Source organism: Zeus faber (assembly GCF_960531495.2).
Source record: "Zeus faber genome assembly, chromosome: 5".
NCBI classification, from domain to species: Eukaryota; Metazoa; Chordata; class Actinopteri; order Zeiformes; family Zeidae; genus Zeus; species Zeus faber.
This window is the reverse complement of record NC_137192.1, coordinates 34,276,236-34,302,842: the sequence shown is the minus strand read 5'-3', so window position 1 is coordinate 34,302,842 and position 26,607 is coordinate 34,276,236. Positions and strand designations below refer to the sequence as shown.

Sequence of the window (26,607 nt, the reverse complement as noted above, 5' to 3'; positions counted from 1 at the left end):
GAGTCAGGTCCGTAGGAGTCAGGTCCGGAGGAGTCAGGTCCGGAGGAGTCAGGTCCGTAGGAGTCAGGTCCGGAGGAGTCAGGTCCGTAGGAGTCAGGTCCGGAGGAGTCAGGTCCGGAGGAGTCAGGTCCGCAGGAGTCAGGTCCGGAGGAGTCAGGTCCGTAGGAGTCAGGTCCGTAGGAGTCAGGTCCGTAGGAGTCAGGTCCGGAGGAGTCAGGTCCGTAGGAGTCAGGTCCGGAGGAGTCAGGTCCGTAGGAGTCAGGTCCGGAGGAGTCAGGTCCGGAGGAGTCAGGTCCGCAGGAGTCAGGTCCGCCCGCGCAGCTTCCCTCCCGTGGAGTGGCACCCGGCGGCGCGCGAGCGCGAGGGACTGCCGGGGCGCGCGCGGTGACGCAGGCGGCCGGCGCGTGACGTCACACCCATCGGAGGGGGGGGGGGGGCGTTCTCAAGGTTATCCGCTGCGCCCCCCGCGGAGGCTGGAGCCAGGCGATAAAAAAAAACCACCCGGTTCATCAACGAAGGAAACACAAAACTCCAGTCGCCACAGTTTGCAGGTTGTCCCTTCACGTCCCCAGAGTTTCAAGGATGAGTGACCAGTCACCAAATACCAAATTAATTAAGAGTTGCAGATTTGTTGACACCGCACAACGGAATAAACAACACAAATAGTCACAGACCGGAATCTATTTCACTGAACCCAAATACTGACTTATATTTTACAGGCATTTTGGAAATGTACATGGGAATCCATGAGCGGGAAACACAAAAAGCATAAAAAAAAAAAATAATAATTGTTATTATATAAACACGTATCACTTTTTTTTTTTAAATCTGACCCCAGTCAAGATTTAACAGACTTTATTTATCAGGTATATCAGACACGTGGCAGTGCAGTGGGATGATCAGAGGGCAAAACGGCAAAGGCTGTGCAAAACGAATTGGTAGAATAATAATAAGCTTCCACTGGAGTGTTTTTCTTATGACCGTCAACAACCAGGAATGGATTTTGTCCTCGAAGCATTTTTCATCCAAACCTCTCGTTTGGATTCTCTCCTCCCGGTCCCACGTGCCGCAGCCTGGACCGCCTTTTTCTTTTTGGTCAGCTGGTCTGAAGGGTCATAGGAGCAAACGCGTGGACGTGGTTGAGCTGGTTAAATATTATCTATATCCCGAGGTTATGTGTCATCATTCCACCGCCATCGTTCCCTGGGGTCCGACGTCTGCTGTGGATCTTAAACCGCTCTTGTTCCTGATGCCCCTGTCCCCCCTGGTGAGAGGCGCGTGGCCCCCGGAAGTGTTATCTCGGGGTGTTATCGCCGGGGTTTGCTTTGCCGCTGTTGTTATTGACCCCACTGTGTGTCGTGCCCCCGGGTTCAAGGAGCCGTCCGATCGGCCGTTCAGCGTTTCCAGCTTTAAATAGCGTGGCCTCCTGGTCCCGAGGCGGACGTGCTCTCGGCGCTCCCTCGGGACCCCCCTGTCGGAAGAATATCAGGAAAGCAGCGGCGCATCTGTTCACCGTTTTTCAACGGCTAAGTTTGGGGGGCGGTATTTCTCCTCTGCGTGAAGATCCTGGCGATCAGGCGCCTGTCCTGCTCATTCCCGGGCGGGGCCCTCGCACCTTTTCGCGGCTTGCCGTCGGGGTCAGTTGCCACGGCAATGCCTGGACGCTGCCTTCTCCCCCGCCTGTCGGCGAGCCGCCGTCGATCCCGTTGCTTTCGCCGTCGACCGCCTCCGCCACGTGCACGGGCGCCCGAAACTCCGGTCTTTGCGGCGGCCCACATGAGAACACAGAGGGAAAGGGACGTTTCAAATGTACAAACCGCTTTGGTGGTGATGGTTCTTGTTGTATCCTGCGGATTGGAGTTCTTTTGACGTCGTGCGGAGCTGTTCACCCAGACATTGCAGATACTATTTCAACGGATGGGGCCACAGAGACAACTGACTGTTTTTATTGGAGGACGTTAGAGTCACATTTAGCTTTGAACCCATTGTCTGTTTTTTTTTTTTGTTTTTTTTTGCAGTACTTCATTCAGAAAGCAAACATATCCTCAATAGCAGCAATAAGACAGTAAGTACCTTTTTGTGCGAATCCGGCACAGCAGCCTCGGAGTTCTAGGGAAGTGATGTCACAGCTGGACCGCCCCCCATCCTGGTCAGCACTGACTGCCGATGCCCGTCGGGTGCGGAGGGTTTGGGGTGTTTGGGGGGCTCGGGGGGGTTTGTGGGCGTCGACAGGCAGGTTGGGGGTGTAAACCGAGACACATGGAGTGTGATTACGAATGGACGAGACAGGAAGCAGGGAGACAGGAGGGAGACGCCGCCGGGGACGGAGCCACACTGCGAGGCAAGAGGGAGAAGGATGATAAACGCGAGGAATAAAGACGGGCCCCACGCGAGACTAAGACGGAGCCGCGAGACATTGCTCCACCTCATTATGCAACGTCCTCTTACTCCTCACTGTGTGCATCCTTACAACGCGTGCTGCACGTTGGTGTAAAGCAGGCCCTTCCCGGTGGAAGTCTCAGGTCTGCTGGTCTGATCCGGGCTGTTTGCACCTTCACAACCCCCCCATCCCATCCCACCCCCAGCCCCCGTTACGATGGTAGCGTTCGTTCCTTTGTACCACACACACACACACACACACACACACACACTCACGTGCATTCATACGTTCTGCGTCTGCACCGCCACACCCACCCAGTACTTTTCCTTCACTCCGGTCTCATTTATATTCCTCCCTCTGTCCTTCCCTCCCTCCCGCTTCTCCCCAAGTGTTCTGTTGTCTGGGTCATTCTCAGCAGCTAAAAAAAGCCCAAGCTGGCCCCGCTGCCGTCATGACAATTTCTCCCGTAAACGACAGTAATCCCTACGCGTTGTATTTTTTCCATTGTGCTTTGCATATTAACCGCAAACATGTCTGGCGGTAACTCCTTCCGTCAAAACCAAATGCAATCCTCCCAGAGCACATGCACGGTTAGGCTTTAATTCGGAGTGTTGATGGGTCATTCTGTTTACACTGACTCATGAAAAGAGGATATCAGTGCATCCCTGCGTTCAAGGCTTCTCCTTTCAAAAGAGGTGACGCTACTGTGGCACCACCGGCTGATACGACACTGTCCGTGGAGCGGGTTCTGCTTTGCTCTCTTGTCAAGCGTGAACGTCGCCGTAAAAGTGTGCGAGAAAAAACCGACGTCATCGTTTGATTTAACGGAAACGGAAATGAAGGCGTAAAGCCGCGACACGGGGGTCGTGGGAGGCTCCGCCCTCACAGCTCGGGAGATGCATCCCTCTTTTTTCGTTCGTTTCACGCCAGTGAGCAGGTCTCGGCGGTGGAGGTGGGACGGGGACGGAAAGTGGGTCAGGACCCCTCAGAGTCCCACCGTCGAGTTACACCATCGCTACGAGACCATGTGGCTCTCCCGCTCTAGTCGGGTGTGAGGCGAGAGAAAGAGGATATCTCTAAAACGAAATGAGAATCAATCAATACGGAGGAGAACAAAATGCATTTCAGGGTCATTTGGGGGCTCTGTTGATGTTTGGGTAAGACACGTACACAACGAACGGCATCACCCTGCCATTCACAGCTGACGAGGGGAAAGTACAAAGTATTACTCTGCACCGGTCTAAAAAAAAAGCGTTCCCAGGCACTGTTTACTTTGGTGCCTCACAGACCAAATTAGAAAGTCATTAAAGCCCTGCTAATGCTTTACAGTTGTCCGCGGTGGATGGTTATTAATAGACGAAGCGCTAATGTTGTGTATCGCAGATGTGTTGAAATTTCCCAGGTGGATTCACGGGCACGGAAGTGTTCACCGAAATATACGTATGTCTCGAGATTTTCTGGGGAAAATATGTTGACAGCAAAGGTTTTTGGTTTGCATTTGAATGTTCTTTATAAACAGCCTCTATAAATATTCAAACACACACATTGAAAAATTCAGTTGTCACCAAGTCATTCTGCTTTTCCCTCTAAATAACATTAAATGTTAACATCTTTGCCGTGGCAATTGCCTCATCTATTGAAAATGGATTAAAAGCCGGCATATCTCCCATCTCATATGGACTTAATACTCTCTTAAGCCCATTTTGACGGCACAACAGATTGCTGGGACTGCGCAGGGACATGTGACATCCTATAGAGCAGCTCCAACAGATGGTCTCCCAAACAGGGGCCAATGCGGCTCCCAGGGTGGAGGGCAGTGCCCCTGTCCCCATTTTTAGCATAATCCTTTTAAAATACTTTTGGAGCAAAGGATATAATTTTTTTTTTGTAGTAATATGAGCTGGCTTAGCATTTTTTTTTAATATATATATAGAATAGGAGTGAACTTGAAATTTCATTGAACCACAATGAAAATAATTGGATTTTTTATTTTTATCATTATATAATTATTATATAATCATTTTCTTCCACTCCAAATCCACTTTCCTACCCCTGTGAATGGACGACAATACTGAGGGAAGTATATTTCACATCCACCCTAATTACCCCACGTGGCTTCAGAGATGTAGGACCCAGTGGCACCTGCAGCCGCATGCCTGTATCCACTGTGTCCACAGCATCACCCAGACACAGATCTTAAACCATGGACTCTCAACAGAATGGAAATAAGCTGTGGGTCGACCTGCCGTCGGGGCTGCATCCTCTGTGTGCTCTGTGTACTCTGTGTGCTCTGTGTACTCTGTGTGCTCTGCATCCTCTGTGTGCTCTGTGTACTCTGTGTGCTCTGTGTACTCTGTGTGCACTGTGTACTCTGTGTGCTCTGTGTACTCTGTGTGCTCTGTGTACTCTGCGTATGGAGAGTGTGACCGGGCTTCTACGACCAGCATCACAGACCCTCTGACCTAATACATCACCCCTGTTTGGATTTTTGGACTTGCTGGGTTTGGTTGTATCCCAAGTGACAAATAATATTTGTCACTTGGGATACAAGTGGAAGAACACATTATCTTTCTCCCACACCGAAAGCCTATTTCATATGAAGGGTTTTAAAAGTACATTCATACCCATTTGTACTTTTTTTGTGAGTATAACCGAAATGTATATTTTTGGTACTTCTTGTATCGTGAACAGCGGACTTAATAATATTGAAACATTAACCTAACTTAACCTGTTCTGTACTTTAATGTACTTTTTGGTCAAGATAACATGAAGAACATATATTTGTATATATATCTATAATTGTGAATACATGAAAATGACACTAAATATTCAAAGTATAGTTTCAGATGAAACACACACACACACTTCACATTTCAATTGAGCAGCATTTCACTTGTCTCCACTGAACATATTTAACGGACGTTAAACGTGTTTGTTCGTTTATTTGGCCACGTTCCTGCTTCCGTTCATTCAACCGCAGCTCCCACGAACTGCTCCGTCGGAACGACTTCCCGTGGCCGTCGGTAAAAACGACGATTGTGTCATTTTGCCACAGAGCGGGCGTCACGCGTGGAGCGGGCGTCACGCGTGGAGCGGGCGTCGCGGATCGGGGCTTCGCGTCGCGTGGCGTCGCGGGGCGTCGTGTTGTCGTCGCGGGGCGTCGTGTTGTCGTCGCGGGGCGTCGTGTTGTCGTCGCGGGGCGTCGCGCCTTTGTAGGCGGAGCTTCTGCTGCGTTCAAGTAACGTCGGGAAAAGCCTCCGCGGGGAAAGGCGCTAAGGCACGGCCGCGGGGCGGAGCCTTCGGACCCGGGTTGACGAGATACCGCACCTGACGTCACAACAGCAGGGCGGGACACGGTGGCCAAGGTTCCCCTTGCGCGGGGTTTTAACTGGAAATACGCCCAATGTCGACGTAAAATTGGGTGTAGATGTTTTGTTGCGTTAACATACGTTGCTTGCATAATTGACATGCCTGCCAAACAAACAGACAGGCGCCGTGGGCGTCCATGTTTTCCCGGACCGAGGCAATGGAACACACTTGGTTCGGTAGCGGGGACGAGCGACTCGTTTTTTAACTGATTTCCGAGTCGCAGTGGAACGCGGCGTGTGACCCCTCAGCGTTACTGTGACTGGCGGATCCTTTTCCGGGTTCCGTGAGCGTCGGCGCCGCTCAGCCAATCGCGTTCTTCCAAGTGAGGGGTGGGGCGGGGCTGATCCTCGCAGTGCCAAGTTAGTCCAACATGGCGGACGTGTCGCTCCCGTGTTGCTAAACCCGCGTTTAAAGTAGGTGAGTCCGATCCGAAAAGTACACTTTAGTAGTCGCGTCGATTTGCTTAAAACCCGTTAGGAAATATCTGTCATGAAGGGGAAGGAACGGTCGCCGGCGAAGAAACGCTCACGGGTAATAGAGGATATCCGCGAGAGAAGCAAGAAGATCGCGGCGCTGCCGGGCAGCCACAACGGGAACGGCTCCGTCAACAGCAGCGGCGTCGCAGCGAGAAGAGCTCCGCAGGGCGACAAAAAGCGAGACCCGCGGGAGCCAGAAGCACACAACGCGCCCAGGGCCAACTCGCGCGGCGAGCCCCCGAGGCCGCTGGCCGCGGAGGGCGAGTACCGGACGCTCAAAATCAGCGAGCTGGGCTCCCAGCTGAGCGACGGCGAAATCGAGGACGGACTGTTTCACGAGTTCAAGAAATTCGGCGACGTGAGCGTCAAGATGAGCCGCGTGGACGAGCAGAGGGTGGCGCTCGTCAACTTCCGGAGGCCCGACGACGCCCGAGCGGCGAAGCACGCGCGCGGCAAGCTGGTGCTGCACGACCGGCCGCTGAGGGTGGAGCCGCTCTACGCGAGCCGCCGGCGGAGCCGATCCCCGCTCTCCCGGCCGCTGCACCCCCAGAGAGCCCTTTCACCCACCGGCCTGGGCTACAGAGACTACCGGCTGCAGCAGCTGGCCATGGGGCGTCTGCCCTCAGCCCATCAACCGGTACCGCCGGTACCCGCACTGCCAGCACCCCACAATCTCAGGGACCTGGAGAGAGACAGAGAGTTTTCTATCTTCGACGCCAGGAACCGGCCGCCCTTCATCCCCGAGTGTGCCGTCTTCAGGGAGGAGGACCTCATGCCCCCTGGAGATGACCAGAGGGCCAACAGGACATTGTTCCTCGGCAATCTGGACATCACAGTGACAGAGAGCGATCTCAGGAGGGCGTTCGACAGGTTCGGGGTGATCACGGAGGTGGATATAAAGCGAGCCGTGCACGGGCAGAACAGCACCTATGGCTTCCTGAAGTTTGAGAACCTTGACATGGCTCACCGCGCCAAATTGACAATGTCCGGGAAAATCGTTGGCCACAACCCGATTAAAGTAGGCTACGGTAAACCGACCCCAACAACCAGGCTGTGGGTGGGAGGCCTCGGACCCTGGGTCCCTGTCGCTGCTCTTGCGCGGGAGTTTGACCGCTTTGGCACCATCAGGACTATAGACTACAGGAAGGGAGATCCATGGGCCTATATTCAGTATGAGAGCCTGGATGCTGCCCAGGCCGCCTGCTTGCACATGCGTGGCTTTCCTCTCGGTGGCCCTGACAGGAGACTCAGAGTAGACTTTGCAGAGACGGAGCAACGCTACCAGCAACAGTACATGCAGCTTCTCCCCCTGCCTCACTATGACTTGGTCCCTGAGCCCTTTGAGCATCGCCCGCCCCCTGAGGCTTTGAGAATCAGAGAGCGGTCTCCTCCAGTCCCGCTGCGGTTTAGAGAAAGGGATCTCTACCTCGGTAATGAATGGCCGCCTCTGGATTTCCACGATCGGGTTCGAGGCTCAGGCTTTGAGCCACTCGATCACCTGGAGAGGCGTTCCCGTGAGGCCTGGCCGGCTGAACTGGAGCGCGGGCTCCAAAATCGAGACCAGGGACTTAAAAGACGGCAGCTAGACGATGGCCGCCGCCTGGAGCCCCCGCCCGACGGCAGTGAGTTCATTCGACGTCGTCATGGCAACTCCCTGGAGCGCAGCCCTGGAGGGAACAGTCGAGACGGAGGGCGCTACAGCGACTCTGAACGCCCACCTCACTCGGGCAGACCCTCGCCAGCCAGGGAGCGCCAGAACAGCTTGGCTTCGGCGGTGCCCGGTGAGAAGAGACGGAGGACTCTGAGCCCAACTGTGCCTGGCCCCAGTTCAGAGAGAGACCGCAAACGCAGGAGCCCTGCACGGAAGGAGGGGCGTCCAGAGCCGCCCTCCCCATCCACCAAGTCCGGCCTGCTGTCCAAGGCTGGGGCCGGTGGACAGAAGCTGTCCCAGGTCTGGCAGGGCGTTCTCCTGCTGAAGAACAGCAGCTTCCCCACAGTCATGCATCTGCTGCAGGGGGACATGGCTGTCGCCGCCAGTCTGCTTGAGAGAGGCTCAAAAGGTGGCCCGGTGTCCCAGCTGAAGATCAGCCAGCGCCTGCGCCTGGACCAACCGAAGCTGGACGAGGTCAGTCGCCGCATCAAGACCGCCGGGCCTGCTGGCCACTGCGTTCTCCTGGCTGTGCCGGGGGAGGACACGCCTCAGGACGGCAGCAACTCCGCAGAGCGGCCGCTGAAGAACCTGGTGTCCTACCTGAAGCAGAAGGAGGCGGCCGGGGTCATCAGCCTCCCTGTGGGGGGGAGCAACCGCGACAAGGACCACACTGGAGTCCTTCATGCATTCCCCCCATGCCAGTTCTCTCAGCAGTTCTTGGATTCCAGCTCTAAAGCCTTTGCCAAATCAGAGGATGAGTACCTGGTGATGGTCATTATCAGAGGAGCATCGTAAAAAAGAAAAAAGAAAAAAAAAAAGAAAAGAAAAGTGTTCCCATACAAATGCTGTTCTATGACTAGTTATAACAACGGGCAGGTTGTGATTGTAGGTGGACTTATTTTTCACTGTCAGTCAAAAAGCCTAAAAGTAAGTTTTCAGGCTCTGATTTTAAATAATCCTAACTGGTGGCCTATAATTGATTCCATGAAAGCTACATTTGTTGATGAATGTCACAAAACAGGTTTATTTAGCTCATGCATTTGATAATTTAGTTTGTGCAGGTTAAATGTTAAAAAAGGTGTTTAAAAAAAAAAAATAGTGACTACCCCGCAGGGCACTGTGCTTGATAGGTTTTTGTGAATCTAAACATTTGTTGGTTTATAACAATACGAAAAAAATATTCCTCATATTGAATATGTTGGGCCAACCTCAGCAAAACAAAATCTATTGAAACATTTTTTTTGAGATCCCAAACAGATTAAGCAGCATGTTTGTGTTTCAGTTTTAAGGACCTAATTACCATAAAATATTTTTGCAGCCATTGCTTCCACATCTTGAATAGATTTCATGTACATATTAATTTCCAGTGATTAAACAAGATCAACCGTTTTGCCACCATTTTGCATCTTTAGTTATTTGTTAATTCATAGCCATATTTCAGACGCACCTATTTTTTTCCCCTGGCCAAATACAAGTTCTGTCTATTTTCCAAACTTAAAGTTCAACAACCTACAGCCTACTTTGTACAACTTTTGGCAATAAAGTAACACTTTATTAATTCAGGAAATCATTAAACTGTTTGGACCTACGAGTATTCTGCTCACAAATTTGTACCAGTTTTTATTTTTTCAAACCTGAGTTATTGAGCAATTATTTAATGTTTTATCAAAGTCTTCAGACTACATAGCAGTGAAGGTCGAAACAAATCCAATTACAATCTGAAAATTGGCATCCAGTTCACCATCAGAATGCATTTGTATTGGTGTGACCAACCCCCTCCAATTTAGAACACTGAGAAGATGATGAAATTGGTTGTGGCTAAAGTGAAATGACTTTACGGGGCTGTACATTTTTACATATAAATATTTTGATCCGATTGTGGTTTGCAAACTATTTATGCGATCAGGCCAATGCTGTGTTACTAAATATTTAAATTGAACTGGAAATCCATTTTGCGCAGAGGACTGGGTATGGTTTAAAAAAACCAGATATGGTAACTTTGGCTTTGCTATTGGTTCCTAAACAATTATCTTATTTGAATTCAAGGTTCAATTTGAAATAGAATGTCAGAATTTTCCAACACTTTTAGTATCGATGCGATAAGATTGACATGTGGCCGCCCAGCCCTACTTGGAAAAAAAAAAAACTTAATTGAAGGGTTTGGTGTATCTTTCTACTCCTTCTTGTCATTATTTTTCTTTACATATTTGCACAGATAATTAGGCATTCCACGCTCATGAGCATTACCAGTGTAAAAAAAAAACCTAAAAAAAACAAACTAGAAATTGTGTCCCTTACTGACCATAAAAGTGTTTGCATTGTGTTGTCCCAAAATGGTTAGTAACTTTGAGTCACTAACTGAAACAAACAGTATTTCGTTAAACAATGAGCCATGGTCAATTACTACCCTGTGTATTGTTTGTGCCATTTTATTCTTACAAGCAAATTGTACACTTTTAAGGAAGGGATATGGGTGAAATTTGGCTTATTAATAATATAAAGAGCCATCTGATGACATGAGAGTAATACCTTTGAATGGGTTGACCGATAGTATTTTTGCTTGATGATTATTGTGATTCATTTTGATGATGGCCAATATTTTTAGTTTAGTTTTTTTTATCAGGACTATTCTGTTGGTCCTGTGATTGGCTGTAGCTAAGAACCAAAAATGTCTTCTCTCACTCAACTGGCGTCACTTAAAATGTGTAACTACTCTGCAAATTCTTTACAAAGATAAATGTGAGGTTTTACATTTGATGGGAGGGGGGGCTTTGGTCATAGAATTCCAGCTTCTGTCATAGCACCGCATGCACTGTATATATTTTATTAACACGAGAGCTTTATAAATGTCATGGACATCTTATCTGACCTGTGAGTCACGGAGGGAAAAGATGAACTCGTATCAGAAAACTCACAGAATACATCAACGCAAATAAGGTGATCTACAATCGCTCTTGTCTGCCTTTCCTAAAAGGGACACATCTTGATTTATTTTACTGCTTTGATTTTAGTACCATGTTTAAGATGGATCTTTTTTGCTTTGTGCTGTGTACTCAGGATATCTGACGGAAAAAAGGAGACAAATGTCTCCCTGTCAGACGACGCACAGCGCACAACTTGCGCTTCATAGATTTTGTTTCAGTTTTAATAAATTTTCTCTTTCCTCGGAGAACACAAGTGTATCTGCCTCGGAAGAAACCTTTTGTGACCTGTTCGTGGAAATGTACTTGCAAATCAGAGGAGAAAGTGAGAGATGGAGGGAACACGGCTTCACAGTTCTGTTTGTTGGCGTTGATTGTCGGGTATTGAATCAACGTCTTTCCAAGCTGTCCAAGCTGTTGCCTTCACAGATATTGAAACCTGGGCTCCTCCCTGTCTTTGTTATTGAAATCCCTCGCCCAACCGCAAATTTAGAATTGTTTTTTTCCCGTTGTAAGATGGGGTTTATTCCTCAGTTCCATATGGCTTTATGTTTGCGCTTGTTGCCGAGGACCAGTGTTCCAGCTCCTGGGAGGCTCCATCACCCTGGGCCGTCTCCGTTCGGACGCCGGGCTCGGCCTTTTCCCGCCGGGCTCCGTCAGATTCGTCAGATGGTCGTCTACATCCGGCGACCTCTCGGAGGGAGGAAAGCGTCTCATCGTCCTCTGCTAACATCCACGGTGCTCAGAGTAATGGAGGTCCAGCTCTGCTGAAGCTCATGAAGGAGCAGGGATGAGACCTAGACAGATCTAGACTGATGGAGAGGATCGTTTTAGGGCGTTGCTTCACACACACCTCATACTGTGTTGATGTTGACGTACCGCATCCTACTTTACAATTGAGGAATTTAACCCTATGGAAAAGAAAACATTGCATATCTACAGCATTTACTGTACAGGGATCAGCAAATGTTGAGCCCAAGTATTAGCACGATATACATTTTTAAATTATCTCTTTCAAAGAGATCAAAGTGAAAAGCAGCCTGCCCTCATGGAATGGGACTCCACTGGATGTACCTCCTCAACCGAATGTCCTTCCTGTCGACCGGGTCCTGCCCTCAGTTCCATCTTTAAACAGGTGGCACCCACAGACCCCGGTACCAGTGAGGGACCCCAACCCTGCTCCGTGTCCTGGACACCAGGCGAGAACTTGGTCTTGTCACAGGTTTGAGGCTTCTAACCCTGAACATACTGTCTACGGCTCAGGTAAAGTATCAAGAACACCTCTAAGACACAAGGTATGTTTAAAAAGGTTTGTATAAATATGACTCTGACAAGCCACCTTTAGTTAACATTGAACCTGTCGGTAATGTGCAAAGTGGATAGTTTTAATTGTTAAATGAAAAATTATTACCATGGATGTTTGCACCCGCACGAGGTGCAAGCGTCAATAATATACATTATTTAACAAACACCAGACAAACTTGGCTCAAGGAATATTCTTGCAGAATAGATGATGGTGGAGGATTTGGTGGCTTCCCTGAGTAGCCAAATCATTATACATCATATGATCACATGATATATGTGATTAAAAAGCCACGTTACAGATTTTCTAATCTATATATTGAGATGTTTTATGTGTGCTTGTTATGAGAGAAACAGAGCAGTGATCTTGGCCTGCACATTCTTTTTTTAGTAAGTGCTCATCACTGTTTATTTGTTTAGCAATACAATACACATTGGCTTTCATAGTCACAGTCTCCCAAAATAGTCTGCCGTAGTAGTACAAGTAGTGCAATAGTAGTAGTACTGTAATTTAACACTGCTGGGCAGTGTTAAATTACAGTACAGAGTGAGGATGATATTGGAGGTAGTTCCTGAATGTATGGATCTGCTTTGTGTTACATAGTCATGTCAAACTAAAATGTCTTTTGGAGACGGATTAAGACGCAGGTGAATGGATGCTGCAATATGAGAGAAATACAGAATACACAACACGTTTTGAATTATATTCTAAAAGCAGATTTTGATTTCAAAGAGGTCTGGTGGACATACTGCATTCAAATTTAAACAAAAAAAATCCTTTCAAAATCCTTTTATGTTAAAATATATTCAGCCTATTTGAGCTATATAAATGGAGATTAGTTACCAAAAAATGAATGAAGTGAACTTCAAAAAGGCGCAGCCAATTTTGCACAGACCGTTCCCCCGACTTCATGTGGCCTATGAAGTATAGGGGCAGCCAGGGATTCGGTAGTTTGGAAGACAATATCTCTCAAGGATTTAAACAATGTATGACAGAGAAAACTTTGTTTCAAATTATTCATAGTTTTCTAATTATGTCAAATGGTTGTCCAAATGTGGATAAACTTCACGTGATAAATGGATCTAACTCACGTGCATGTGTTGCCTGTGTTCTCAGGTTTATGTGAATGTTCAAACATTCACATTTTTCTCAGGTTTTGCAGGCGAAGCCAGTCAGCAAGAGACTCGATCAACCACCAAGATATTACCACATTTATTGCCACAGATGTTCAAGGAATTCATAAGACAGGTGATCTGTGCCTTGGTGAGTACACTTTTTAATGTTTTGGTTTGCAAACATCTGTATTTCAGTAAAGATTTGTATCATTCATATCATCTTGGATATTGTCTGTGATTTAATAAAGTCTAAAGGGTTTGAGTATGAATTGTGTCGTTGGGTCTTATTGCTCTATATCTTATTTTCACATGGAGGAAAGTTATTTTCTGTGAATGTCCAGACCTTCAGTCCTGCAAGAATCACAGTTTGGCAGAGAAGTTTCTCACGTACAGAGGTGAAAATACTATCTCACCATCAGCTTTTTAAAGTGTTTGTATTTAACGAGAGATAAAGAAATCTCATTCAGGGACGTAAAGATAACCGTTATCCTCACGAGTCCCATGGGAATTTATCGTTGGTCGTTAATGGGGGGTTGTTTTGTACAGTCAGTATTTTTATTCATATTATTTTTTTACTCCGTTTGAACTGAAATTCATATTTAAAAAAGATCATATAAATGTTTCACATATAACAAATCTAATAAATGTCTGTATATTATATATAAATAATATACACACACTGTATATACTCAGTGTGTACTTTATTAGGTACAATTGTATAAACCCAATACCAGCTCAGCCATAATTTTTGCTTTATGTTGCCTATGTGTTCAAGTTTTTTTACGCTGTCATAGAAGAGGAGTTAATTCAATGATATGTTTCAGCATCAAAGTCATGGTTGGTGGGGGTGTTGTACTGAGCTGCCTTATCTTCAGAGGTGTTTCTGATATTCTGTCCCCCTCATATGTCAATAGGGAGGACAAAAAATTAGAAACACCTCAATATAATGTAGTTCGGTAGAACACCACATGTAGCTATGACCTCAGTCATGAACATATCATTGTTTTACACATTTCCGACTATATCAGCAAAAACTGAACATTATAAACTTCATAAAAGTAGAATTCACGGCAGAGCTGGTGTATTGGATTACATTGGTTTGGACAGGTATACCTAATTAAGTGCACGCTGACTATATACTGTGTGTGTTTGTATGTGTGTGTGTATATATATAGATGTATATATATAGATATATACACTTGTGCTCACAAGTTTACATACCCTTGGCGAATTTATGATTTCTTGGCCATTCTTCAGAGAATATGAATGATAACACAAAAACCTTTCTTCCACTCATGGTTAATGGTTGGGTGAAGCTATTTAAAAAACTGTGTTTACTCTTTTTAAATCAAAATGACAAAAGAAAGTACCCAAATGACCCCGATAAAAAGTTTACATACCCCAGTGACTTTGACCTGATAACATGCACAAAAGTTGACACAAACAGGTTTGAATGGCTAATCAAGGTTCCCATCCCTACCTATGTATGTGACAAATAATCTCTTGAACTTGAGCTTGAACTACCTGTGACCTGTTTGTTTGTAATTAGTGTGTGTGTATAAAAGGTCAGTGAGTTTCTGGGCTTCTCACAGACCATTGCATCTTAATCCAGTGCTGCACAGACGGTTCTTGATTCTGAGTCATGGGGAAAGCAAAATAATTGTCAAAGGATCCGTGAGAAAAGGTAATTGAACTGCATAAAACAGGACAGGGGTATAAAAAGATATCCAAGGTATTGAGAATGCCAATCAGCAGTGTTCAAACGCTGATTAAGAATTGGAAAATGAGGGATTCTGTTGAAACCAGCCACAACTGCCAGGAAAATTGTTCGAGATGCAAAGAAAAATCCACAAATAACTTCAGCTGAAATACAGGACTCTCTGAAAAATTGTGATGTGGCTGTTTCAAGATGCACAATAAGGAGGCACTTGAAGAAAAATGGGCTGCATGGTCGAGTCGCCAGAAGAAAGCCATTTCTGCACAAATGTCACAAAGTATCTCGCTTACATTACGCCAAACAGCACAGAAACAAGCCTCAAAACTTCTGGAACAAAGTAATTTGGAGTGATGAGACCAAAATTGAACTTTTTGGCCACAACCATAAACGTTACATTTGGAGAGGAGTCAACCAGGCCTATGATGAAAGGAGCACCATTCCTACTGTGGAACACGGAGGTGGATCACTGACGTTTTGGGGATGTGTGAGCTACAAAGGCACAGGAAACTTGGCCAAAATTGATGGCAAGATGAATGCAGCATGTTATCAGAAAATACTGGAGGAAAATTTGCACTCATCAGCCCGGAAGCTGCGCATGGGACGTTTTTAGAACTTCCAACATGACAATAATCCAAAACACAAGGCCAAGTCGACCTGTCATTGGCTACAGCAGAACAAAGTGAAGGTTCTGGAGTGGCCGTCTCAGTCTCCTGACCTCAATATCATTGAGCCACTCTGGGGAGATCTCAAATGTGCAGTTCATGCAAGACAGCCCAAGAACTTACAGGAACCGGAGGCTTTTTGCCAAGAAGAATGGGCAGCTTTGTCATCCGAGAAAATAAAGAACCTCATCCACAACTACCACAAAAGACTTCAAGCTGTCATTGATGTTAAAGGGGGCAATACACGGTATTAACAACTGGGGTATGTAAACTTTTTATCAGGGTCATTGGGGTACTTTCTTTTGTCATTTTGATTTAAAAAGAGTAAACACAGTTGGCACCGTGCTCCGGCGGGTTATCTTCCAAAAACAGGAGCCTTTCTGTGTGGAGTTTGCATGTTCTCCCCGTGTTCACATGGGGTTTCCTCCACCTCACGTCAGTAAGGACCCCCACCAAAAACATGCACCCATCATGGTCTGACCAGCGATGGACACTTATCACCTGGTCCCCGGGCGCGTCCACGTATGCTGCCCACTGCTCCTGGCTGTGCCCCCGGAGGAAGGACAAGCCAGGATGGGTCAAAAGCAGAGGAGCCATTTCACCGGCCACCATCAAGCATGTGTGTGTGTGTGTGTGCAAGCATGTGTTGTGGAGTGTCGTGTGACAATTAAAGACTGTTTCTTCTTTCTTTCTTCTTTCTTCTTTCCAATTAATAGCTTCACCCAACCATTAACCATGAGTGAAAGACAGGTTTTTGTGTTATCATTCATATTCTCTCAAGAATGGCCAAGAAATCATAAATTCGCCCAGAGTATGTAAACTTGTGAGCACAAGTGTATAGATAGATACACAACGATCAGCCACAATATTAAAGCCACTGAAAGGTAGCCTGGTCTAATGAATCACGTTTTCTTTCACATCATGTGGATGGCCGGGTGCATGTGTGTTGTTTACCTAGGGAAGAGATGGCACCAGGATGCTCTATGGGAAGAAGGCAAGCTGGCGGAGGTAGTGTGATGCTCTGGGCAATGTTCTGCTGGGAAACCTTGGGTCCTGACATTTATGTGGATGTTATTTTGACACGTACCACCTCCCTAAACATTGTTGCAGACCAAGTTCACCCCTTCATGGCAACAATATTCCCTGATCGCGGTGGCCTCTTTCAGCAGAATAGTGCACCCTGCCGCACTTGTACAGGAATGGTTTGAGGAGCATGACTTGGCCCCGTAATTCACTAGATCTCAATACGATCGAGTATCTGTGGGATGTGCTGGAACAACAAGCCATAGGGGCCCCACCTCGCAATTTACAGGACTTAAACTTTAAGAACTATAAAACACGTTAGCAGAAGATCCTTTAAGTCTTAAAGGATCTTCTGCTAACGTGTTTTGGCAGCACGAGAGGACAATATTAGTGGTTATTAGCGTGGTTTTAATGTTGTGGCTGATCTGTGTCATCCTGTGGTACATGGCACCAGGACGTTAGCAGCAGATCCTTTTGGTCCAGTACTTTTTGCACAACTTGCTGTTCTCCAACAAGGAGCTGAACGGGTGTTTGATCCATGAATCCACCAATACATTTCCTGGTTCAATTAGAATTGGTATTTAAACAGTCCTCTTCATCATGCTGTTCACATTTTGACATTATGAGACCAAGACCACACCTAACAACTGATCAACAGCACCTCGCCTTACGAGGCTTCAAACAGGATGTTCTCAGAGGGAAGTGGCCACTGAGCTTAGAGTGTCACAGAGTTTCATCAGCAGGTTGCAACAGAGATACAGAGACTGGAAGAGTCACAGAAAGGCATAGAAGTGGACGTCCTTTGGCCACATCCCACACTGATGAGCGCTTCATTGTGAACAGTGCCCTGCGGAACTGCATGATGATGCCACTCAACTCCAGGCACATTTAAGGGAGGTGTTAGGCACCAAGTGTCACGTCAGACCATTCAAAACCGTTTCCATCAGCGTGGTCTGCGTGCTAGACCACCTGCAAGGGCACCTGACCACACCCCCAGGCACAGGCATCATCATCTTGCATGGGCCAGGGAGCATTGACGCTGGACGAGGGACCGGGGACGGTAGCTCAGGAGGTAGAGCTGGCCTCAGTGCTGTTCTCTGATGAAGTCGATTCACGTTGAGCAGAAATGATGGCCGCCAACGATGTTGGAGACGTCAAGGAGAGCACTACGCATCAGCCACTGTTGTCACCAGACGAGCCTTTGGTGGTGGTGGTGTTACAGTGTGGGCAGGTGTGTCTGGTCAATACAGAACTGTCCTACACTTTGTGAATGGTACAGTGACAAGCCCATACTACCTGAATGACATCATTAATCCAGTCATTGTGCCCCTGCATGAACAACACAGGCCTCATTTCATCTGCATGGACGACAACGCTCCAGCTCATGGAGGTGGCATCATCAAGGAACGGCTGCTGGAGGCTGGGGCACCTCAAATGGAGTGGCCTGCACTTTCTCCAGACCTGAATCCCCTAGAAAACCTATGGGACCAGCTGAGTCGCCGTGTAGAGGCTCGTAACTCTGTACCCCAGAACCTCAATGACCTGAGGGCCCCCTTCAAGAAGAGTTGGGGGGTAGGCCTCAGCAGACAATAAGTCGACTTGTGAACAGCTTGATACGTGGTTGTCAAGCTGTAATTGATGCTGGAGGCCACATGACAAGTTATTGAGACATTGACAATTTTTGTTGTGGTAAACTGTTGTTGGCTTTTGTTTCGATAAATTGTTTGAGATGATGAAATCACCATTGCATGCTTCTACTTAAATGCCCTACTTTCATGATATAATATCACTGTAGCGTGAACTTTTTACATTTTCCATAAATTTCACCCGAAAGCCAAATATCCCTAACTTTTTGTGAGTAGTGTATGTGTGTATATATGTATGTGTATTTATATATATATGGAATGATAGGCACAAACTCAAAAGAACTCAAGGAGCTTTCCTTTATTTGCCCCATTACTCAAATTCATTTATTTGCCTCATTCCTCATTCAACAAACACTAATATAAGTGTATAATATGAACATGACAAAAGTGCACACACATACTGTACAAGTCTCTCACTCTCATATACAGTATATATATATATATATATATATATATATATATAGGTGTGAGTATATGTATATATACTTAATTTTAATCTTTATTTTACTTTTATGGGTGTACAATCAGACTCTGACTGATGGAGGGAGTTGCATATTCTTCACTCTTCTAGTCAATGCAAATGACAAACTATATCTTTTAATGTGCAACTATTTAACTATACAGGATGTGTTAATCATATTGTCCTGGCCCATTATCAAGTATTCCACGAAGTGATACACCTCAAGTTTTGAACCCATCAATACACCACAGTTCATAGATGAATCCACGTAGAGAGAGTCGTGGAAAGGTCGATGGTAATCTGCTCTTCAAAGCCGGCGCCGGCTCCACCTCAGCACCGTTGCCCTAGAGACGGGAAATGAATGGACCGGTCTGGACCTGAGGTGTGGCGTCCATCCACGTTCCACAACCTTTTATCCTACAGTGATGCTGTTTACTTTGCAAATAATTTATTCGACGACTCAAGCCTCCCTTTGACAGATTTACGAGAGTTTTCCTTTTGTTTTCCTCTCCTCTGTGTTTGCCCTGCGTGACCGTAACTCCAGGTCAGTCTCAGCTCTGTGATCCAGTTATCTGGGACACAAACATGGACGCGCTCAAATGTTAGCATTCTATTACGTTACGACTCAGCTATGTGTGGTTACAGTACATTTAGAACAGCCTCTCAAACTCTCGAGTGGTCGACACATTGGTGGCTTTTCAGGAAACATCATCAGAATGAGATTAACACTGTGATCGTATTGAATCAACCTTTTGGTTTGGGGTCCGGGCCGAGGCCTGATTGTGCGACGCAAATGAAGTGTTTTCCAGACATAAATAACCAGTTCATGCTGACATTAGATTGAGGGACATAAGTCAAATAAGCCAAATATGTGGCTTATTGACAAATACTTGCCCCCTTTGTGTTCTTTATCAGGTTTCGCTCTGTTAAGTGGTTCCTTATCGCTGTGTCAGGTGTAGTTTAGGCAAAGAGGGGTGTTCAGGCAGATATTAAACTCGAACCACGGCACTATAAAGAAAAACGACGGCCGCCTGCTCTCAGATTCCCAGGTCACATTGGCAGAGATGAAGTCTGTCATCTCCTTGCTGGTCTTTGCGGCTGTTTCAGAGGGCCTCCTCAAGTGAGTAAAAGGAGTTGGTCTCGTCCTAATCCCCTGCAAAAATAACAATGGCGGTTAAAAAAAAAAAAAAAAAAAAAAAAAAAAAAAAGCTTTTACATGCACTCTGTATTTTCTGACAAATGCCGTTTCTAAAATTGCAAGTGTAACCCACCATTTTTGGTCGACGTGTTCTATTTCACTACGTGGATTCTTTGCGAAGAATTCCTCTGATAAGGGGCAAGTCGGCCCGGCAGCTCCTGGAGGAGGACGGCCTGTTTGAGGAGTTCAGGGCGCGGTTTCCCTACGACCCCTCTGCCAAGTTCACCCCGAGGGAAGAGCTGAGGGCCGTGCCCATTACTTTTGATCCGGAGGTGAGTGTCCCAGAAGTTGGGTGAAAACCCTTTTCTGCAAAAACGGTATGAAAAGTCGTTTTCCTGAGCTCTGCCTTCCTTTGGATTTGCCATAGATGACATATTATGGAATGATTGGGATTGGAACCCCCCCTCAGTATTTCAAGGTTCTGTTCGACACCGGCTCCGCGGACCTGTGGGTGCCCTCCTCCAACTGCAGCGACTTCGCCTGCGGTAGGTGTGATGACGGCAGCTCCCGTCTCAAGGCACAAGGTCCTTCATGTCTAAATTTCAAACGTTTTACTTTGAGCGTCACACATTTAATAGACTGTAAAATACATGAGACATTCAAAGTTGTCTGCGTTAAGTAATAATACAGAAAATGGTTAAAATACACGATGCATGCATACAGTATGTTCAAATAGTATGCCTGAACCCATCCCATCGAAAGCATTTATTTTGAACATATTTACACGTTTTTGGGTTTCTGCCCATACAGTCAGTAAGTATTTATTCATTCATCAGACTTAAATTTGATGTAAAAAAAAAAAAAAAATCATGTGTTTTTAATGGAATGGCAAATAATAATAAGACCTCTTGTTCCCTCCGTGTTTTCCTTGGCTGCCGTTCCGTCCCCAGCACAACACGCCAAGTTCAACAGCACGGCGTCCTCCACTTTTCAGGCCGGATCACGGTCCTTTGAGATCAACTACGGCACCGGCTACATGGCCGGAGTCACAGCGTACGACATCGTTCAGGTGAGGAGGGGGGGAAAAATAATAATTAAAAAAACCAATGTCAAACACGGAAAAATGAGAGTGTGTCCTCGTCCGCTGATGAACGCCTCCGATGTTATTTGTTTTCTCTTAGATCAGTGACTTTTATGTGGAAAACCAAATATTTGGCCTCAGTCTCACAGAGGCACCTTTTCTGAAATATGTGCCGTGGGACGGGATCCTGGGTTTGGCTTTCCCCGGCGGGTCGTCGGAAGGAGGCACGCCTCTGTTCAACAACATGTGGAACGAGGGGAAAATCCCCGAAAACATCTTCTCCATATACCTGACGAGGTGGGGCTTCTCGCGGCATCTGTTGGCGTGACGTCAAATATTTTAACCTGAATTGTGTTTTATTATACTGACATGTTGATACAGGACACAGCGCTTATTTCCAAAACTACTTTGTGCTGCTTCTTTCTTTCAGTTCTATAGAGGGAAGTGCGCTGATCCTTGGAGGTATAGACCCCGTATATTATAATGGACCAATTAACTGGGTTCCGGTGACTGGAGCTTCTAATTTTTGGACCGTCACAATAGATAGGTGAGTGGGGCAGAGCTAAATCCTCCTCATCCGTGTAAGTTTTAATTTGGACTACATTATGTAGAAAATGACCGGCCCAGTGACCAGTTCCAATGGAGTGAGTGCACTCAGGCGAGATTAAGGATCGTGCACCCGTACAGTGTTTTTTTTTGGTTTTGTTTTGTTGTCTTGGATTTGCAGCATCACCATCAACGGGAACACGGTGGCCTGCTCTGGCTCCTGCCAGGCGTCGGTGGACTCCGGGACGTCTCTGATCGTGGGACCCAGCAAAGATATCGAGAACATAAACGGCTGGGTGGGAGCCTACACGGAACAGCCTGGGGAGGTGAGTGGACCGCGCCCGCGTGGTGACCGCAGCGCTTCCTGTACTTGATACGAAAAAGGACGACGCGGCTGAAAGAGAGGAAAAGTAACCTGCCAGCGTTCTGTTTCACCAGGCGACGGTGATCTGCAGGAACCTGGCCGTGATGCCTGACATCGTCTTCCAAATCAATGGCTACAGCTTCACCCTCCCTCCGTCAGCTTATATCATAAAGGTGTGTCTTAACTAGATGGAGCGTGTGGACAGGCTAATCTGTGAATGCAACGTCTACGTCGGTTTTGCGTGACCACCAGAAATTGAACTTGGCACCTCTTGTTTCCTTCCCTCAGTCTGGATCCACCTGCCAAACAGGGTTTGAGTCTGGAAGCTGGATTTTGGGCGAGGTCTTCATGAGGCAGTTCTACACCATCTTTGACGTCAGCAACAACATGGTGGGCTTCGCTCAAGCTGCGTGAATGTGTCCAAATTATCTTCAAATATAAAAACTGTCATTTTGTGTGTAACCTGTTTTCTCAACATACCCAAGAGAATGCGTCCGGCTTTCTTTTTATTATTATTATTTTTTAACCTCATTACAATTGAAAATGTACAACTAGAAAGAAGCAAACCATCCGCTGAAAGTAAAAAAAAACCCAAGGTAGTTCAGACTTTTCAGTGTTTTCCTTTGTGAGAAGAGGAGGGCGTTAGTTGTGTTCTTGCAGTACTGCTGCGCCCACTAGGAGGCAGGAGACTCAGCAGATTGCACAGTGTCACTGACTCAGGGTGAGTCATCCTCCTCGGTATTCAGCCTTGAAACACTCGAGCTGCCAATCACTCAGGTTCACATTCCTACCATCTGTACCTGTGATGCAGGCATCTCCCATTATCCACAGACTGCTCTTTGTATTTTAAATATAAGCCCCATGCTTGACCAGCCTCATCCTTTTTTCACCTGCATTTAAGCACCAACACAGGAATACAGCTTGCAATTGAACCTCTATTTGTATTTTGTTTTTATTAAAGATGATTATTCCCTGCCTCCCCCGTTTATTTTATCTGTTTCTGTTCCATTATAATTATATATTGCGACGCTTTAAGCGGTTTGTGTAGTACAACGGTGATGCTCTGTGTTTAAAGTGCACTCGGGTGACACGACACGAAACTATTATTATTAAACTGAAGAAAGCTATTTGTCACGCTGTCCTTTATTTGATTCAAGTAGGCCTATAGATCGAGAACATCATAATATGATATAATGCAAAATACATTTGATAAATAATGTTTATGTGACAGATCCAAATCTCAGGAGTCAACAGTAAATTTTCTAAATCGTACACTTGTATATACGCATATTCATACTCATAATGTCAAAGTGTAATGTCAGCAGGTGGATCATTTAGTTGTATAATGATAGTCAGCTGCTTCATAGAACTTTATAATTGTGTACTTCTATTAAGTACAGCAACAGAAAACACTGCAGACAATAAATGATAATAACACAATAAATAATAAAAAATACAAATAAAATAGTAGTAAAATAGTCAATAGTACTATAGTACTATCTTATCTGATCTTAACGCGGACTGTTTCCTTGCTGGAATATGTAAACGAGCCCAACACCAGTGGAAACACAGTGAAGTAAATAAGAGCAGAGCGGCTCAGTTTCCCTCTGGGCTCTAACATTTCACTCCCAAGCGACGGCGAGCGTTTCATTACAGCAACGAGAGGAACACAGTGACCCCAGGGCAGGGGGCAGCATTTTATTGCCTGAAGTAGGATTCTGGGATGGTGGACATGTAGTGAACACGACGTTTCTGTTTCCGCACTGTGCTTTTGCAGTTTTTATCGACAGCATATTAAAACCGGTACAATGTCAGACTACAACAAAGTTATTATAGATAACAACAACAACAACAACAACAGCAACAGCAGCAGCAGCAACAACCTCAGCAACAACATCAGCAACAACAACAGCAACAACGGCGGCGGCAGCAGCAGCAGCAACAACAGCAGCAGCAGCAGTAGCAGCATACAGTACAGTACAGTACATTACAGTACATTACGGTACAGTACAGTAAAGTACAGTACATTACAGTACAGTACAGTACAGTTAGGTATTACACTTAAAGGTGCAGTGTGTAGAATCTAGTGGCATCTACTGGTGAGGTTGCAGATTGCAACGATCTGAATTCACCCCACCACCACCACCACCTCCCCTCACTCCTCCCCTTTCCAATGACGTAGGGCCGGTCCCTGCTATGGCAGCCTTCAGGTTTTTTATAGTTAAATTAAGGCTTAAGGCCTTGAAAGGGACAGCGGAGCAAGGCGGCGGGTGCCGGCGCTTTCTTCCACCGCATCGAACTTTGCAACGTCGTCATCGTTTCATGGCCGAAGCCGGAGTGAGCCTCTGCGGCGGAAGACGTGTTTTGGTGATGACGCCATTCATACACAGGTGGGTTGTAACAGCGGGCGTCCAATAGAAGTTGAGAACGGCATCGGGATATTTGCACCGCACCACCAATCAAAAACAACCCCCCCCCCAAAAGAAAAGAGATTAAAACAAGCCTCTTGTCATCAAAGAGCCTCTGTTATATTTACTGATCAGCTGTTTGACACGGAGCCAGCCGGGCCTTGCGTTTGAGCTGCACTCGTGTCTCCTATTTCTGTCTCATCTCCTCCGGCCATCGCCCGGTGCTGCTGTTTGCTGGGGTTTGACAGTGGATGGGAACCGGTTTCCCGGAATTAATCAGGGGACGGCACCGGTTCCAACCGCTTTCCCCAGGGCTGCGCCGCCCGCCCGTGCCGGCGCCACGTACCTGCACCGGCGCCACGTACTGTGCGTGTCGTTCCAGAGCCGCTTGGGTCCCACGAGCGCGACGCAAATCAGAACCGATATTATCTGCACGTCACTATTTTTAGCCTCGTGCAACAGGCGCCGTGGTTGAAATATGGCTGGACTCAAACAGTCACAAATGGGGGAATGGCAAAGCCGAGGTACTGTTGGTTTCCCTTACCATTTGCTATTTTAGGGGGCCGCTAATACTTATCGAGAATTGCCTGAATCTCAACTATGGTGTACAAAGGTAACTTGGTCACATGGTGTAATCCACACAAGATACCCCGAGAAACATATTTGTAAATACATCTATTAAAAGGCTACGGCTGACTTTTACATCACTGTGGGTTAAATATTTATATAACAATAATTCATCAGTGAGATAATCAGTGAGAGAATCAGTGAGATATCTTTGTAAATCATACAGTAGCATATCCATTTTTTCCAGGATTCAACATGGCCGACAGAGCAGGGGGCGCTCCTACGATCCGGGCGTTGCTTAAACCAACGTCCAAAGCGGCAGCAGCAAAACGTTAAGACATAAACATGGAACGCCTTTTGGAGCGTCCGGATGCGCCGCAGAGAAGCTTCAACATTCGACCCTGGACGCATTCGCGGCGTCCCCCAGACCGCGACCTCGCCTTCTAGCCCTCTTGTCAGGAAGGAGAAGCCCGGTCGGCCCGGCCTTCCCACGAGCCGCGGCACGTGACGCCGACCGACCTCTTCGAGAGAAAACAATGGAATCGTCTGAGTGATGGCAGCTCCCTCCGCGCGGCGCCCGCACCTCAAAGCCCCGTCGTGCCGCGCTGGGTGCGGGCTCGGACGTTTCGGAAGAACCAGGACCCGGTATAAAAAAAGCTGCTGTTTTGTTGGCGGGTAAAAATAACCCGTTTTTGATTTTGATATTTATTATTCTTAAAGTGCAAACTCAGTCCCGACGTTTGATCCTCCGAGAGCTCTCTGATGTGTGAAATCATAAATAAAATCACTGAATGGGAATATGTCTCATGGCAATTGTCCATATTTCATGCAGCCGCTTTTTCTTCTTCTTCTTTTGTTGAGGGTTAGAATATATTGCTTTGATTGTTATGGGTTCCACCCCCCCCCCCCCAGTTTTGCAATTATAATTATAATTTTCATGGTTGAATTACGTCAATTTAATTCAATTTAATTATGAAGAGAGATAACGAGGGCTTTCAGCTACATCTAATTCCTGGAAATTCTAAGGGACCTTTTTTATTATCAATGCAGTGATTAAAACATTGCATTGATAATTACATTTTCTTTTTTTACCACACTCTTGCAAAAATGCTAAATACCAGTAACCGCAAAATCTTTTTAGACGTAATTCCGTTGAATAGCTTTTAAATCTTGCTTGCAAAAAAACGGAAATTCATTCTGAAAAAAATAAAAATAAAATAAAAAAAGAATTTCATCTCCTCTTTTTTTTGTCGGCTAGAGCAGGTTTATTGCTGTTATTTCTCTATAGAAACCCTCCTCGACATCAAAAGCCAAATGACATCAGCCACCCACACGGTCTTGGAGTTTCTAGTGCTACCTTGTTGTACTGGTCACATGACGAAACCTTATCTTCACCCATCATGTCAATATTTAGTTTTGTGAGAAGGCTGTTTTGTTATTTCATCGCAGTCTTTCCCTTCGTGCTTTCTAACGCACTCTCACACCACCATGGGCGTTCCAGAGCAAACAGAGCTGACGGACTCAGCCTCAGACTTCCACCTCGCCAGGTTCTCCCCCTGCCAGTCCTCCTCTTCCTCCCCGATTGGGTTTAACCTCCCGTTCTGATCCAGCTGGTCCTTTGGGTCCTTGGGACCTAGGAAAGCATGTCTGTTGAGGAAGCCCTTATCCATCTTGTCAAGCTCTTCCTTCCCCGACTCCTTGTTCATTTGAGACACGCTGAGGGTGGAGGAGTGGAGGCTGTTCTCGCCGCTCCTCTCCGGCGACAGGTCCTGGCCCGGGC

General features: G+C 46.5%; 3 protein-coding genes across 3 annotated transcripts in view; 2 read left to right on the top strand and 1 right to left on the bottom strand.

Annotated features, from left to right (window-relative positions):
• Positions 1 to 6,126: 6,126 nt before the first annotated feature.
• LOC307230789 (RNA-binding protein 15-like) lies at positions 6,127 to 11,056 on the top strand. Its single transcript, XM_080001225.1, has one exon. The coding sequence runs from the start codon at positions 6,239 to 6,241 to the stop codon at positions 8,669 to 8,671; it is 2,433 nt and encodes an 810-aa protein (XP_079857351.1). The 5' UTR covers positions 6,127 to 6,238; the 3' UTR covers positions 8,672 to 11,056.
• Positions 11,057 to 19,787: 8,731 nt separating this feature from the next.
• Positions 19,788 to 22,266, top strand: LOC307230735 (pepsin A-like; the record flags this gene model as incomplete). The annotated part of the gene is made up of 9 exons (XM_080001172.1): positions 19,788 to 19,843; positions 20,058 to 20,193; positions 20,331 to 20,406; positions 20,812 to 20,930; positions 21,043 to 21,239; positions 21,373 to 21,489; positions 21,670 to 21,814; positions 21,927 to 22,025; positions 22,141 to 22,266. The coding sequence occupies 9 exons, from the start codon at positions 19,788 to 19,790 to the stop codon at positions 22,264 to 22,266; spliced, it is 1,071 nt and encodes a 356-aa protein (XP_079857298.1).
• Positions 22,267 to 23,420: 1,154 nt separating this feature from the next.
• LOC307231029 (amphoterin-induced protein 1-like) overlaps positions 23,421 to 26,607 on the bottom strand; it is a 5,104-nt gene continuing 1,917 nt past the window's right edge. The window contains exon 2 of the mRNA XM_080001562.1: positions 23,421 to 26,607. This exon is cut by the window's right edge and continues 1,283 nt beyond it. Within this exon, the coding sequence (XP_079857688.1) occupies positions 26,306 to 26,607 (302 nt within the window). The 3' untranslated portion in view covers positions 23,421 to 26,305.

Excerpts from the sequence above, each read along its gene's own strand:
- LOC307230789 (XM_080001225.1), top strand. The coding sequence starts at position 6,239 with ATGAAGGGGAAGGAACGGTCGCCGGCGAAGAAACGCTCACGGGTAATA.